Source organism: Carcharodon carcharias, chromosome 19 (genome assembly GCF_017639515.1).
Source record: "Carcharodon carcharias isolate sCarCar2 chromosome 19, sCarCar2.pri, whole genome shotgun sequence".
NCBI lineage: Eukaryota > Metazoa > Chordata > Chondrichthyes > Lamniformes > Lamnidae > Carcharodon > Carcharodon carcharias.
This window is the reverse complement of record NC_054485.1, coordinates 101730058-101747494: the sequence shown is the minus strand read 5'-3', so window position 1 is coordinate 101747494 and position 17437 is coordinate 101730058. Positions and strand designations below refer to the sequence as shown.

General features: G+C 42.4%; 1 protein-coding gene across 4 annotated transcripts in view; it reads left to right on the top strand.

Moving 5' to 3' along the window:
* Positions 1-17437, top strand: part of prrc2a (proline-rich coiled-coil 2A) — a 124252-nt gene that overhangs the window by 90171 nt on the left and 16644 nt on the right. For 2 of the 4 annotated variants that reach the window (XM_041212504.1, XM_041212502.1), the window contains 5 exons: positions 2924-3157; positions 4615-4701; positions 11120-11221; positions 14337-14499; positions 16304-16419. In XM_041212504.1, coding sequence (XP_041068438.1) covers positions 2924-3157; positions 4615-4701; positions 11120-11221; positions 14337-14499; positions 16304-16419 — 702 coding nt within the window. The remainder of the gene's footprint in view (positions 1-2923; positions 3158-4614; positions 4702-11119; positions 11222-14336; positions 14500-16303; positions 16420-17437) is intronic. The other 2 variants (XM_041212503.1, XM_041212505.1) reach the window with 2 other exon arrangements.

Genomic DNA, 17437 nt, shown 5'->3' with positions numbered 1-17437 from the left:
TTCCCCTCCAAGCCACTCACCACCCTGACTTGGAAATATATTGCTGTTCCTTCACTGTCACTGGGTCAAAATCCTGTAACTCCCTCCCTAACAGCACTGTGGGTGTACGTACACCACATAGACTGCAGCGGTTCAAGAAGGCAGCTCACCATCACCTTTTCCAGGGCGATTAGGGATGGGCAATAAGTGCTGGCCCAGCCAGTGATGCCCATATCCCATAAATGAATTTTTTAAAACAAGGACAGGCCAATGGACACAGGGTGCCTCATGTCCCTCTAAAATTATGTTCAGTGTATTCAATCTCCACAATGCCAGTGCCCAAAAAAGAACTGCATTTAAGAGACTTAAGCCATGATTTCAGCACAACATACTTGGGAGTGACTCTAGATAGGACTCTGTCCTTCTGGGAACTTTTGAAGAAAACAGCAGCAAAGATCAAAACCAGAAACAGCCTGCTAACCAAGCTTGCTTGATCTAGGTGGGATGCTGCTACTACAACACTCCAGACGGCAGCACTCGCCCTATCAATTTTGCAGCAGAGTTCTGTGCTCCTGTCTGACAAAAGTCATCTCTCGTACATCTTGTTGACATAACTGAATGCAACAATACATATTGTAACTGGAACTCTGTTCAACACCCCTCCACTGATTTTCTGTCCTCGTAAACAACACCTCTGCCACACATGCGCTGACTGATGAAAACCCACAAGCACTTAAAACCATCCGTGCTGTACTTCACTTGCCACTCCATGATGACCTGTTCAGGCCCCCCTATTGATCTCCTTCCATCTCAGCACTCCATATGAAGTGCCCTTCTTGAGCAAGATCTACCAGCAGACATCCTTTGGATCAAGGAATGGGAAACATGGGAAGTCACTAACAAGCTCTTGTGACAAACCCCATCTGTCGAATGGCAGGCTTTGAGAGTGGTCCTTGGTAGATGGATTCTGGACAGGTGAGGGTCCCTGTGCAACCAACTTCCACCACTGGGGCCTCAGTACAAATCCCTTATGCACTGGAAAGACATGATGCTGCACATAGCCGAGGAATGTCCCCTCTGCAGGCTAAGTGAAGGTTAATCACCAACTCAGCAAATGAGGGGGTTGTTGCTTGGCTTCAGGGATTTGCATTCACTAAATAAATAAATTGCTGCAATTAAAGTCATTGGGTTTGACATGTGTCGCCCACTTCAGCATACAAAATTCTCCCCTGGCCTATACATGGACACAGGTGCATAAAATCATAGATTGGCCTCCTTCTGTGCTGTAACCATTCAGCCAGTAGTGTCAATGCCAGCTCTGCAAGACTAGTTGACCTCGTGATGCTCCCCCGCCTTTTCCCCTCAGCCCTGCAATGTTTTTTTTTTTCCCCTTTAGGTAAAGATCCAATTCTATTTTGAAAGTCACAATTGAATCTGCCTCCTCCACACTCAATGCATTCCAGACCTGAGACACTTAACGCGGTCAAAAAGCTTTCCCTCATTGCTGTTGCTTCTTTTGCCAGTCATCTTTAGATCTGTGTCCTCTGGTTCTTGATCCTTCCACCAATGGGACCAGTTTCCCCCTGTCTACTCTGTCCAGACCACTCATGATTTTGAATACCTCCATCAAATCTCCTCTCAACCTTCTCTTCTCCAAGGAAGTAACCCCAGCTTTTCCCATCGGTCCATGTAACGGAAGTTCCTCATCCCTGGAACCATTCCCATGAATCTTTTCATGCACCCTATCTGGTGCCTTCATATCCCTTTCTAAAGCGTAGCACTCAGAAGGGGGCAGAGTACCCCAAGTTGAGGCCGAATCAATGTTTTATACAAGTTTATCATAACTTCTTTGCTTGTGTACTCTGCCCCTATTTGTAAAGCCCAGAATCCCAGAATACTTAATTAACCATATTCTTAGTCTGCCCTGCCACCTTCAATGATTTGTGCACATGTACCCCCAGGTCCTCCTGCTCCTGCACCCCCTTTAGAATTGTATCCTTTCTTTTATATTGTTTTTCTCCATTCTTTCTACCAAAATGTATTAATTTTCGCTTCTCTGCATTAAATTTCATCTGCCAGTTGTTCACCCATTCTACCAACTTGTTCACAATGCTTGCAAGTTTTGTTTTCTGCAGGTTTTGAAATTGTGCCCTGTACAGCTAAATCTTAGTTATTAATATACATCAAGAAGAGCAAGGGTCCTAATACTGACACCCCCCCCCACCCCACTGAAGAATTTCATTGTAATGGAACAGTTTATATGTATTTCCTCATTGCATGCAGGTTAAACACTTGGAAAAAGCAGTGTCTCTAAATAAGAAAATGATTTTTTTCCCTTTCTGATGTTCTTGGTGACAATGGAAGGACATGTATGGCTATTCTGAAGTGTCTTGTTTATATCCCTTAGCAGATTTTTTTTCCTCTGCCAGTTACATGTATATTTGCTGTAGACTATGTTTTGTGTAGAGGCCTGTGATCTGAATAACATTTGGCTTGATTCTGAAGGAGTGATCTTTGGCAGGTGCTGATGACTGGTAGAATACAGCCTGGCTTTATGTTCACTGCAGGCTTGGTCGCTGAATTTGTCTCCACCTCCAAGGGGGGTGGTGGCCCTGAGCCAAGAGCTACAGTGGAGCAGGCCAGCATGTGGATCTTCAGCCTGATCAATTATTTGTTTTCACTGGTGCAATTGATTTCCAATGATTGAAAGCATTTTTGCTTAAAAACTGGAATATTCAACCATTTGAATTTAACAAAATAAATACCAGTGCATACTTAGTGTTTTAGAAACTACTAAATGATTTGGATGAACTGACTTTTAATGAAGGGGAATAGACTAGTAAATAACCTTTTTGTATGAGTTTGTGGTTCACCTGTTATGGTGCTGGGACAGATTAATTCTTGGCCTTTTTTCTTTTATACATTAAATGTCTTATGTTTCAAGTTTCAGGAATCTGCCAGTGAGCTGAGTAAAGATCATAAACCTGGACCAATAGGAAATGAGCGTTCACTAAAAAATAAGAAGGCAAGAGAAGGACATCCGAAAGACGGTCCTGACACCACTGCGAAGGCTGTTGGCTTTTCTATGAGCAGCAGACCCAAATCCAAACCCGACCCTGACTTACTGCTGGAGACTGAGGTCGCTGTACCACCTATCCAATTTGGAGTAAGTGCAAAGGTGAGTCACTTGATTCTTTTTTTCAATGGTCGAGTTGCGAGTTTGATTCCATGTTCAATTTGGTCATTGGCAGGTATAACTTCTTCAACAACAGTAACAGCTGTTATGTCCCTCAAGTGTAATTAAAGGGTAAAGGACAGATCCGAGCAGAAAAGAAAGGAAGAAAAGTGGGAAAATGATTGGGGGTATGGACACCGACTGTATTGAACAGTGTTTTTGAGGAATCTTTCGAAACTCTCGAGAGATTTTAGGGCAGGGCTTCCAAATGGAAACCACCATTTGCAGTGAAGCACAGAGAGAATGGGGAATGAATAATAGTGCCAGAACAGCAGAGGAGGTACACTCAGCAATGTATAATCGGAGGAGCTCGCTAAGGAAGGGCAAGGCAAAAAAGTAAAAATGATGTTGGCCCCTCAAGTTTGAAATGGGGAATATGCAAACACAAACAGGAGTAGGTTCAAGCCTGATAGACCATGGCTGATTTGTATCTTAACTCCTATCAATCTGCCTTGGTTTGTTTATGCTGATGATTTAATAAGTTTGCTGAAAGGCAAGGTAACCTCTTTGTCAGGTAGTGGATGCACACTCAGGTTGCCCCTGCTTTTGAGCTAGTCCCACCAACATGCATTGTGCTTCATTTTGGCTCTGTTAGCACTCTTGCCTCTGGGTGGGGGTGTCCAACACCAACATTGAAGTGCATAAACTTGAGGTGACTATCCACAGAGTTGAGTGTTGTATTGCCAGATGTGCCATCTGCCTGATCAAGTAGATTTTGAAGATCCCATGGCACTATCCAAATAGCAAGAAGCTGTCCAGTTAACTCTGCCTAAAATTCTGCCATCAATCAATTTTATCAGCGCAGCTCATTGCTGACATAGAGTTGGCTGCTGCATAATGGCCAGTGCACCTCAGGAAGTTTTCATTTAAAAATGCTGGCCTTGAGTGAGGAACAGCTGAACCTTACATACAATTCATATTATTGAAAAATAAGATTAACTCCATATAGGAGTCTGAAACAGCGACTTGATAGATCAGAGATGAGACTGGTTAATGGTGAAGGGGGTGGGGGCATTAATAATACTCTTGGCACATCACCATAGAGTTATAAGCTGGAATTCCCTTGGGAAAATTCGAGAGATCGACTGGCAGTACAGTAATGATGGGCATGTGACGTGCTGGAACAGGCAGATGTAATGATTTGTACAGCAGTTGTGGAATGTTGGAGTCTCCAATTCAAGAGCAGTGGCCCCACTGCAATGGAGAGAGAACTTGCCATTACAGGCGAAAGAGCACACAGTCCCTAATGTTTTACCTGTTTTCATAGCTCAGACAGGTTGCTAATTTTTGCTAAGCTAATCTAAAGGAGAGGCGGTAGCTGTTATTAAAAGTTACCAAAAGAACCATTTTTAAGTGTCTGTTAGTATTCAATAGACTATTCATTTTGCTTCCTTTTTCAGGATTCTGACTTCAGTCTGACTGTGACTACCTTGCCTAGATCAACAGGTTCACCACCCAACAACCTGCAGAATGCTGCCAGCAATGATGTACGTACTGTGTCTGCAACTTCATTTACACATCCTTTCTAATTCCTTGCTGGTACAATGCTTTAGCAAACATTGCTACTTCATAAGCTGCTCTTGAAGAACATGCACACCCCCACCCACCCGCAGGACATTTGCATTGCCATAGAGCATTCCTTTATTTAAGGTAGTTCGCTGGAGTAAGGCAATTTTAGCAATGTAAGTGAGGAAGTGGCACAGGGATATCTGTGTGTTGCGCACTATCAAAGGCCCCATTTTTTTAAAAAAAATTTAAGACTTCAAAACTGCTCTTTGACTGTTCAGACTTAATTCCCTACTGGCATAGGTGGTGAGAGACACTGACCATTGTCAATCTGAACTGTATAGACTAGAATGCTTCACCTTTGATTTTTGACTTGCTGTGCTCTGAAGTAGTATAAGAACACAGATAGGAGCAGAAGATGACCATACAGCCCCTTGAGCCTGTTCACCATTTAATATGGTTGTGGCTGATCATCTGCTTCAACTCCACTTTCCTGCTCGCTCTCCAGATCCCTCGATTCCAAGACAGCAAAATTTCTGTCTCACTCAGCCTTAAGTGTACTCGGCAATGGGGCATCCGCAGCCCCCTGGAGTAGAGAATTCCAAAGATTCACAACCCTCTGGGTGAAGAAATTTCTCATCAAAATCTTAAATGACCGGCCCCTTATCCTGATTCTCTACCCTTGTGTTCTCGATTCCCTATCCAAGGGAAGTGACCCCTGTGTCTATCCTGCCAAGCCTCTTCAGAATTCTAAGTTTCAGTGAGATCACCTCTTATTTATCACCTTGCAAATCCTCATGCTTCCTTGCTCACTTCCTCCTTTTCGCCAAGCCTCTTCTGACCCCCTTGCTCGCAGCAAGGATCCGGATGAGGGAAGCAGGGATTGGAAGGATGATGGTGAGCGAGAGGTTCAAGAAGGGAAGTGTTGGGTGGGAGGGAGGCAGCAAGAGGAAGGGTCAAGGAGGGAAGCAGCGAACGGGAGTGTTGGAGAGAAAATCATTAAGCCAAAGGGAAGCGGTGAGTGAGAGGTTTGGGGATGGAAGAGGGGGAAGCCAGGTTTGTTTATTAAGCCAGGTCTTAGTTTATTAAGAGTTAGGATTTTTGGGCCATTTAATACCACTGATCTAGTCATACTGCTGTAACTGGTTTTGTCAAATTATTAAAGGAAGATTGATCCTGAAGAAATTTGACACATTTAAAAACACAAGGACATTCCTAGGGAGTGAGTGAAAAGTTTTGGGTTCCTAGCCCAGATCTCCAAATAATACTGCAGAGGTTATTATGAGGTTATCTCAGGCACATTTTAAACCGCGCATACTTCCACATACTACCTGTTACCAATTCACTTTTTTTTTTGTTTGCATTGCATGAGCCAGTTTACTTTTTTTTTTAAAAAAGTCTATGAATTGTGAAGTAATAAACTGATTCACCATTTTTAATCTAAAATAAAACTAGGTGGAATGAACTACTTCCCACTAGTTTCCCCCAACACTACCTCAACAAGTCATTCCCTGCCCTGGGATTCTGCTCTCTCTCCTCCACAATGCTGTCTTCCCCAGGTCCCAGACGTAGTCTTCCCCCTTCAATATTCATTTAATTTGCGGGGACACTGTCTTTCTGACCTTCAAGCTCTAGTTCACAAGTGCCAAACTCTTTCCAAATTCAGAGATACTTTACCTCTGCCTCCTTATATTTGTTGATGTGAAGAAATGACTAAGCTATTTTCTTCACTATTCATAGCAGTTTTAAGTAAATACTCAATAAATTGAAACAATAAAAGATGTATTTTCCACATTTTCTATCAATTTAAAAGGCAAACCTCCTTGGCTTTTTTTTTGAGCTTGTCAAATTATCTTGTCTTGAGCCATCACTACAAATTCAACTTTTCTTTCAAATTATTAAAATATAGCTCAATATATGAAAAAAAATGCTCCCTCGTGTATGGTAGTGCTGTGGTTATTGTACTGACCTTAAAACCTAGAGATTGAGTTCAAACATCGCCATGGTAAATTTAAAATTGAGTTCAGTAAATCTGGTCATTTGTGAACTGGCATGTTACCATGTCAATGGCTGGGTATGGAATTCTTTCTTTCATACCTATTGTAACTTTTAGGGAATATTTATTACCTATAGATTTTTTTGCTTCTACTGGTGGTCTAATTATCTTGATATTGGTGCACATAAAATTAATTCCACATATTGGAAAAAAACTTAGAGGGAACATTGGGCAGCGGTAAACCCGCAATCATCCACTGCCCATTATTCCATATTTGTAAATTAGCTTACACATACAAGCATAGGTGAAGATTCTGAAAGCTATCAATGTCCTTAAGCTCTGTTGTTAGCAAGAAGAGTTCTTGAGCAGCAAGTTATCTGACCTTTGGCTGGCTTAAAAACCATTGGGAATTCAAATATTTCCTTTTCTGAAGAAGCTGTCTTTTGAGGAATATGTTTGCATCAGTTTCATTCTGGTACTTTGCCAAATACTCATCCAGTTCTTTGAAGCTGTGTCTTGATGGCATGTTCTTCCATGGAGTGTGGAGCCCAAATCTATCCTGATTTGCCACCCACAAGCATGTTGCTTGCAACAGGAGCCTTGCCCTTTTCTTCTTCACCCCATCCCGAGCCCAGAGGACAATCATAGGAACCCTATCACTTAATCCATGCTGGCCTAGAATGTTGGACTTCCTGGTCTTATTATATGTGCTACCTGACTAACTGGGCCATCACAGGGAACTGTACTTTTTAAACGCATGCATATTTACAGGGAGATGGTGGCCTGGTGGTAATTGAAAGCCAGTCTCCGTAATGGTGACCATGAAACTATTATCGATTGTTATAAATCTGGTTCACTAATGTCCTTTCAGGGAAGGAAATCTGCCATCTTTACCTGGCTTGACATACATGTGACTCCAGATCCACAGCAACGTAATTGACTCTTACTATCCTTTGAAATGGCCGAGCAAGCCACTCCATTCAAGGGCAATTAGGGATGGGCAACAAATTTGGCCTTGCCAGTGACGCCCCCATCCCATGAAATAATGAAGTATAATTTTGATTTCTTTCCTTTTTGGGTAGGGTGGGTGATTGTGCCACCGCAGGAGTGTGGTGAAAAGCCAACACTTATGGTGCTAGGCACCACCAAGTGTATTGAAGATGTGGCTGTAGTGGCACTTTGTTTGCTAAGCTTAGACTTTAGCCTGCAGAATACATAGCATACAGAATGCAATGTGAAGCATGAAGTTCTCCACTTTAGTAGAAAAAAAATAATAAAGCAATGTGTTTTGCAGAGAAACATTGAAATGTTTACATTGAGGGACCTGGATAGTCTCATGCATGAATCACAGAAAATAAACATGCAGATACAGCAAGTGATGAGCTTGGCCTAAATAGCCAAGTGGTTATGGTACTGGGCTTGCAACCTCAAGATCAAGAGTTCCAATCTCTCAGTGGCAAACTATGAAACAATGTAACTTCATCTGAAACAGATGGAAATGGGTTTGTACTCAAAAGAGTTACAGCAAGTGATTAGAAAGGCAGATGGTATGTTAGTTTTAATTGCATAGGAATTAAAGAAGTCTTCGTGCAATTGGACAGGGCATTGTGAGGCCACACCTGCACTGTTGTATGCAGCTTTGGCCCCTTGCCTAAGGAAGGATGTACTTGCCCTAGTGGAAATATAACAAAGATTCACTAGACTGCTTCCTGGGATGAGGAGAGACCAAGTGGGTTCGGCCTATACTCCCTGGCATTTAGAAGAATTAAAGATGATCTAATTCAAATATAAGTTATGGGGCTTGACAGGGTAGACACTGAGAAGTTGAATCCCCTCTGGGGAATCTGGAACACTGGGGCATCGTCTCAGGATAAGAGGTCAAATTTTTAGGACTGAAATGAGGTGAAATTTCTTCACTGCGGGAGTTGATCTTTAGAATTTTCTACCCTGAGATGCTCAGTTTTTGAAAACATTCAAGACAAAGGTCAGTAGATGTTTAGGCACTAAGTGAATTGAGGGATATTGGGAAGATATAGTTGAGAAGGAAGATCAGCCATCTTGTTGAATGGTGGTGCAGGCTCAAAGGTCAGAATGGCCTATTCCAGCTCCTATTTCTTTGTGCAAAGAAGGAAGGAAAGCCCAAAAGCAGTATGGAGCTGCATTGTACCTGCTCACAGGAAGATGTGCAGAGGTTGAATTGAAGGAGACCCGTGCAATAAATGGAATCAAAATTGCTGCACTTTTTTGAGGTTCGAGATATATGGACAATAGATATTATAAGATGAGGAATGTTGGCAGCAATAAAGTAGCCTCCTGTTTGCAGCGCTGAATCTGGCACCCTTTTCCTAGTGGCGATTGATAGACCCACAAAATAAAATAACTTACAGTTGTGAAGATGGATGTTATTTTTGGGAATATGGTGGTATTTTGTAAAGAAGGCTGTGTCTGCATGATTAATTAAACTGGGGGAAGGTTAGTAAAGACAGCTTGTCATCTAAGAGATGAAAGGTAAAGGGGTTAGATGCATACATTTGTAATGAGAGGCTATGGCAAAGTTGGAATTACAAGTAAATAAGTTGTGTCTTGAAGTTTGCATTAGGTGATCAGTAAGGACTTTTCAGCTGCTAAATTTCAAAGGGAGTTTAAGGGACCTTTCAAACTTGCAAAGGTTTCATAAATAAACAAGAGAAGGTTATTAAATTTTATTTGACCTGAAAGTAGAGACAATAGGAAAACATGAAAGATTTTTTATATTTTGGGAAATTTGGGTTCAAAGAGTGTTTGAAAATAATGGAATCCAGGATGAAAGGGAAAAAGGATATTTAAGGAAAGATGTTTTGTTTAGTTGAGTTGGATTGGCTGTGTTGTGGTGATGTCCTGAGACTAGCGCTGTGCTTGGAAAAGGTGTGAAACCTGAAGCAGCCATCCAGTTTTAAGCCAGAGAAGTCTTTGTTTTCAGGAAGCAGCCTGTTTCTGAACCTTTCTTTCTTGGATTTCCACAGCAGAGTGGAAGAGAGTGAGAAGTTGCGTGGTATACTTTATTAAAGTGACCAGTTTTTGCCTTGGTAATATTACTAGATTTTTATGGTTATAAGGGAGCTGTTGCCAAGTAATTACTTGTGTGTTCTGACCAAGTAGGCTTTATTTGGAGAATATTGAAATAATCTTAAAACAATGTAATTTTAATCTTGTGTTGAAGTTTTTTTCTTAACTTGTATTTTAGGATTTAAAAATTTTTTTTTAAATTACGGTCAATAAGACAAGTTTCCCTCTGGAATTTGGCTTGCTCAGCAAATAATATTGGCTGTGGTTGTAACAACAATTCAGCTGCCAATAACAGGGGGAGAGATTTAGTATAAATTAAAGAGAAGCTGCCACGTGTTTTGCCAATCTTTTGGAATCCAAACAAAATAAGCTCCATTGGAAAAGCAGCTATAATCACTTCGGAAGAGCAGGTTAATCTGCTCATGATTTTACCACTTCCCCTTTTACGTGACTTCCTCCTCAAGATCCTGTTCTCCAGCAGTCAGCAAATTGAGCTGGCATCATTAAGTGAGCAAAGTGTGTCTTTTAAGATGTCAAACTGGTGGATTTACTACCAGGTTAAACACATGCAGGGTATAACCCTTTCTGATGTAACTACTGGGTCTGTAAGGGTCCAGACAGACTTCCAGAAATTTTGGTTAATTGCAGTGCCTGCAGTAATTACATGTAATTGTTCTCATCATATGTGCACAGTGTGAGCCTGCTCCCCCATTTAGGCAGGAGTCTCTTGTGAGGACAACTTCTGCTACAGTGGCCTAATCTGGCCAATGTATTTTTATCAACAGTAAGGCTACTCTAATGTTGGGTTTAATGGGGTGCTGGACCACCAGTTTCTAAATTCAGAGGAATATATTTTAAAAAACACTTCTTAGTGTGCTTTGCATGACCGAGCAACTATTGCACAATTGTCCATTATTCTTAAAAACTATTCCCTGTGTATTTAAGTGTCATTGATGAAAAATATGTTGCTGTTGAGTGAAAAGTGGCTGAGAAAGAATTCAATGGATGTCATTTTAATGTGTATCACAGAATTCTGTTTTACAAAACTCTAAGTCATGTTTCATAAGTGAAAACGTAGCCTTCGTCTCTGCATTGATTGAAGACCTTATTCCTATTTTACAAAGACACTGTTTTCATCATTTTTCCCCAATTTATTTGCCCCGTCTGTTCCCCTGCTAAAGATGCTTACTCCTGCTGGCTTGCAAATCCATTATATGCGACATCAGCCAAGTGCCCATTCTTCATGCATCAACCTAAGATAGTAAGCGTAGGTAGGCTATTTCACCGCATGGGATATCAGTCAGCTCATTATTTTATCAAGAATGGGGCATTGATGTTTCTTATGTTGATCTTCCCAGGTGCCTTTAGCTGCCCCACTGCCAGTCCCCACCATTGAGACCCCACCACAGGACAGTGAGATGGCTCCTGTATCTCTTCCCAGCACTGAGTTGACTCTTAAGGTAGGATTTCTGATTCACTGTTGAGAAAGAGCAAGCAGTTCTACTAGGCTAAGTCACTCGTGAGCAACTCTGTCAAGTAATTAAAGAGGGATTCAGGTCAGTGCCTATACCAGACATACCTGAAAGAATTCTATTAAATTTGGGGGGCAGTTTTTTTGAGTTGTTCACGTGGTGACCTGGAGGAATCCTACGAGCACAACAGTGCACTTTTTAATGCTTGCTCAGTTACCAATTAAACATGTACAGAAGCATGTTTGCATCTGCAATTCTACTTTGCAGAGAATCCACACCCCCACTGCGGGGGTTAATCTGTATTCCCAATATAGAGCATGCGCACTCTCGCCCTTCAGAGCCCATCACTTACAGAACATGTTGCCAGAACCAAGGTTCAGGATCCCAACCCCTTCCACCTCCCCACCGCCAACCTCTCCCGACCTCCCAACCAAATGTGCGTAGGGGTAAGACAGGAAATAAATCTGCTAAAAATACATGGCTTAACAGAGCAGATCACTGATGGGCTTCCCAATGCAGAGCCATTCCTTTTAGGCCTTTGAACTTCTGAAGGTGAGTGAGAAGAATCCCAACCCCTAATGACACATTCTATCAGTGGACTTACTCATTGAAAGTGCTCAGGAAGGCTGTGAATCGATCTGTCATGCATTTGAAATTTCCAGGTCTGCACATGAACAGGTGGATTGGTTCCTCGCTCTTGGCTACTATTATTTTAGGGCCACCTTGACACTGAGATTCTTCCTGCAAGCACGGTTGCTAATTGTTGCTAGACAATTAATGAGCTGGGTTTGAGTCCATGCTAGACGGACAACAGATGCTTGGAGTTCGAGCAGCCTAGTGCAGGCGGTGCATTTTGCTGTCAAAATTGGAGGATGTTAGTGCCAGCCTCCTGGTCCCAGCATGGACATTGCACCACTGGTGGGTGAGTTTATCAGCATCTGTTTTGCCTCTCTGGAACCTAATCATGGTGGACAACAAGCCCTGGATATGTGAGCAAGCACTCTTGTACCCAGCCTTCAGGTGTTGTTTCTGGGCTGCTGCTGTCTGATGTTTTCCAGTTGGCTGCACTGTGGGCATTGCCTTTACGACAGTCGATTTATATGTGGGACAGGCTGGTCAAGCCAACCACTTTGATGTTCTAGACAAAGTACATTGCCATATCTTGTGATGAGAGACTTGCAAGTAGTGAAGTTGATCAGGCAATATGGTAGACATTCCAGTTTTTCCTTTTGTATGTTAATGTGTAAACGATTGTTTCTGTTATTCCAGCAGCTTTCACATTTACTCAGTACAAAGAGGGTTAACCCAGAATACAATCAACATTTTGCAGCGTGGACTTTCAGCCCATCACACCTGGCTGGTCCTGTTCTCTGAAAGTCACATTTCCATGTCCTTCCCTCGGCCTTTTTAAAATATTTTCTTTTCATATGGTTATCCATTGCCCCCTCTTTTTAAAAAGAGAGAAAGCTGTGAAAATTCTGCTTCTGCTGTTGTCCTGGCAGGGCATGGCACATATGCTAACAAAACCTCTTAATTTTTTTTCCTACTCCTTCCATTGTTCTTAAGATCCGAAATACTGCCTTTTAATAAGCAATGCTAACTGGTGGAAGTAGTTTTTCCCTATTTACCTTTTTTGAAAGCCCATAATAGTTTTGAACATCAAGACTCTGAAATCCCTGAAGCCTTGTTCCACTCCCAAAAGTTATTGGGGCTAAAGTTGAGGCTGCGCAGACAAACTTTGATATTTATCTCTCCCCCCCCCCCCCCCCCCCCAGCCGGTTACTTTTTACAGATGCTTGCAGGCTATCCTTAAGTAACTTGTCTTCCTAAATTAGTATAAATTCCCACCCCCACCCTTCTGTTTTATGGCCCCTAAAATCTTGGCCACTACCAATGTTAGACTGACTGGTTTATATAGTTACCTAATTTATCCCCTTTTCCCTTCCTGAACAGAGGTGTCATTGTAACCCTCTGGCACAATCCCCGCAATTGATAGATTGTGGTCAGAGCCTCTGCTACTTCCTCCGTCTTCCTGCAGCATTCGAGGATGCAATTTGTCAAGACCCTACTGCCTTTTCCACCATGAACACTACATCTTTATCTGTAGTTATTCTAATTGCTCCACTTTCTCATTTTGCACTCTACCACACTTCTGTGCAAACCAAGGTAAAGTACTCATGCAGTACTTACTCACCCTGCAAAAATTTCCATTTTCATCTGATTGCGCTGCTATCTTTAAGCTATTTGTCGTCTTGTATACATAATGTTCCTTTGTTACCACAAGTCTTTGTTAATACCCTCCCTTAGCCTTTCATTCTACTTCTGTTTTTCTTATTCAAGTTTGACATTATCCCTGGATTTGTCACATTCCTCCAATGCTTCGTTTAATTTGAGCTTCTCTGGTCATTCAATAAGTTCCAGTTTTTGCTGTACTACTTTATCTCAATGTGGCAATTATGCCCTAAATGCCTCCCGTTTTGAAGGTTTCCCATTTTGTCCACTATCCTGTATTGTTGAACGATTGGTACTTGGTCCTTGTTTCGTCCTAGGAGCTACTTCCCCACTCTAGATATAAAGACATGCAGCTAGCTTGTTGTAAAGTGTTGTATCTGTGTTTTCAACAAAAGAAACTTCCTGGCCTGATACCTATTTTGTGACAAAAATATCTCATTTTGGGATATTTTTAATTCTTCATCTCAAACTATCACCACCAGTACTCTTATTTTCAAGCTACAGCCTCCATACACAAGCCTGGGTTTGGAAGATAAAATCTATTGTTCAACCACTTGAGTGTTGGGTGAATGTAGTTTTTCCATATTTGCCTTTGCCCTTTGAGGAAATCCCAGTGATAGTTCTTGAGATTGATTTTATCACTTCTTTTATTCTTCCATGGGATATGGATGTAGCAGGCAAGGTTGACATGTTGCCCATCCCTAATTTCCCTTGAGGTGGTGGTGGTGCACCACCTTCTTGAAGTCCTGCAGTCTACCTAACAGTTTAGTACAACCAAGTGGCTTGTTAGGCCATTTCAGAGGGTAGTTGCATTTTTAAAGCAGCAAGTACACAAGAGGCTATTTTGCTCATCATTCTCTTTCCTCCTCAGATGGAGTCTGCTCGTAAAGCATGGGAGAAATCTCCAGGTGTCACAGAAAAAGATGTTTCTGCAAGCGTGGCTAACACAGATATGGCTGAGATTACTGATGACTACCATTCTTTTGTCAACTCGATACCCGTGGCCTCTGTGGCACCATCTGCCACCCTCTCAGGTTCAGTATCTCAGTACTTTGATCTAATGCCTGTGCTGTTTTCCCCACACCACTCTGTGCGCACACTTTCCTCGCTCTCCTCTCCCCATTTACTTGTTCCCCTATTCTCTGCGTCTTGCTGTCTGCTCTTCACCCATGCTTCTCATTCCACTCTTTAGATGTCACTGTACGTTTGTGTTTTTTTATTCCATCGTTTTTTCTGACTATGCTTCAATTTGTTTTCTCTGCATGTCATTTCAGCTGTTTAACCAGCTATTGATATACATGTAAGCACTTTAACAGCTCTTTCCTTTTGTCCTTGTAAACTTGCTGCGTCCTCCAACACCCCCCCCCCGCCCCTACTTCTTCTTTCCTGTTCTGTTTACTTTTCCAATGCTCCAATATATTTTTCAGATATGTCCATTCTTTGTGTGTGAACCCTGACAGTTAGAAGGAAAAAAGCTCACCATTTATATTGCATCGTTTACTGCTCCAGGATGTCCCAGAGCCCTTTTCAGAAATATCTCATTGGCTGTCGTGCAGTCACTGTCGTCACGTTGGAAACACAGCAACCAGGCCCCACACATAAATAACGTGATAACAAGCAGAAAATCCATTTTATCGATATCGGCAAGAAACTGGGGAGAACTACTGTCTTTGAAATAGAGCCAAGTTTGGGTCAGCCTGAGAAGGCAGACTGGATCAATGTCTCACGTGAAAGTCAGTACCTAAGACCAGTATAGCACTCCCTCCATACTGCATTGGTGTGTTGACTGCGAGACAAGAGCCACGGTGAAGGAGCAGGGTTTTCAGTCACAAAGGGCATCAGAGTCCAGCCTGAGCTTGTCCTCTCCAAATGTTCTTAGCCACAGTTTTCCACCATGTGTCCCAGCATTTTTCTGCCTTTCTAGCCAAGTTAAATTTTAGCCACCCCCTACCGTCTCCGCTGCCACCCTTGATGAGCCCAGGGAGATCAGGAAAGCCCAGAAATTCAATTTTTTTTCACAGCAAGTTATTGTGACCTGGAATGAGCTGTCTGAAAGGGCGGTGGAAGCAGAATCAACCGAAACATTCAAAAGAGAATTTAATAAATACCTGAGAGGTCTAAGTTTACCCAGGAATATGGAGGAAGAGAAAGGGGGTTGAGATTAATTGGATAACTATATACAGAGCTGGCATAGCTGCACTGAGCCAAATGGCAGTCTCTTGTGCTGTATAATTGAGAAATCCTGGCCTAGATGGCCCTGCTGCTCACTAGGCAGGAGCATTTACTGGTGAAGTCACTGGGGAGCAGCCTATTAAAGATGCATAATACAAATTCGATTATCTTTTAAACAATGCTCTTTTGAAAACTAAAGTCAAAATCAATAGCAAAGTAGCATTTTCTCATTTTTGATAGGATCAGGTGCCTCGCAGCATAATGTTTATACCATATGATAGTACTGTACAACAGCACCATCTGCTGGTGAAAAATGATTCTAGAGAAACAGCTTGCTTTTTTTTTTATATAAAGCCTTTAGGAAGAGTGGAAATCATGTTGTCAGGTCCCCATTGCATGTCATTAACATAATTGCCACAATTCTTAGAGCACAATGCCACAACCGTCATCCGAATTTTGTTCCACAAACAAAGTAATAATGTCTCTGGGCTCAGTATACTTGAGTTGAGCCTGAGAGTTTCTTGAGGCGTTCAACACTGCTTTTGGCCTTTCTTCACTGCTGTCAGAATTCAATATACAAGTATTCTGTGTTCTCATTGATAGAGAAAGCACCTGAACTATTTTGTTATTTTCACAAAATTAATCCATATTTCTCCCCTACCACAGCGCCAAGTAACCAGATTCCACCTTGCTACATGGAAAGCCATTTCTATGGCAGCCAGCCTCGCGGGATGCCTCCCTCCATTTCTCAGCATCAGGCGTTCCAGTCTGGACTCTCGCGGGTAAGATCATGATAATCCACTATTGCATTGAAAATTTTGGCACGAGCAGTCACCAACATGGCCCTTCTGCTTCTAACAGACCATCAGACGTGCAGGGACACTTGTCTTGATATCTTGGGGCAGGTTTCCACATTCGCTTTCAGAAGGCTCCACCTTTGGAACCACCGCTGGTTTTTGCATTGAAAAGAAAGACTTGCAATTCTTTCATGACCTCGGGATGTCCCAAAGAGCTTTACAGCTAATGAAGTCCTTTTTGAAGTCTAGTTACTTTTCTAATGTAGGAACTGCAGCAGCTGGTTTGCAAACTGCAAGGCCCCACAAACAGCCATGTGGTAATTGCAATGATACTAAACTCAACTGAAACTCAAATAGCCAAAAATATTGGCCAAGGCATCTGGGAGACCACCGCTGCCGCCACCACCACCACCACCACCCCCCGCCCCCAGCTCTTTGAAATGGCAGCATCCAGGTGCAGCATTGTGTTGTGCTCAGCTCACCAGGAGTCGGTCTGTCAGTCTTGAACCCACTATCTTCTGACACGGGTGGAATTGCTAAAGCCTGAACAGTGGCTTGATGCACAGTCACTTGAACCCAGTATGCAGGTCTCACAACATACACACAAAGTTAAGCTTGCCAGAATTGCTGAGGCTGTGGTGTCTGTGAATATCCATTTTTCTTTTTAAAACCATGTCTGCCCATTCACCATTGTTTAGCAGATCTAATGAGTTTCACTGGAGGGCAGTGTAGCTGAAGTTGATTCCATCTGTGTCGATACCCACACTTACCAACAGGGGGCCACTGGATGGTGCTTTGGAGTAGGCACCACCATTGAATCCCCCCGCCATCCCTCAAGTTCATGGACTTCCAAGGCCAATTGTGGCTCCTCTACAGTTTTCCCCTAATCATTAATTCCATACAGATCAGTGATCAAATCAGAAGCTTTCAAGGTCTAGTTTGGTATCACAATGGGCTTAACCCATTCTGATAAGTTATGCACATTGTTCCCCCAGTTTCATAA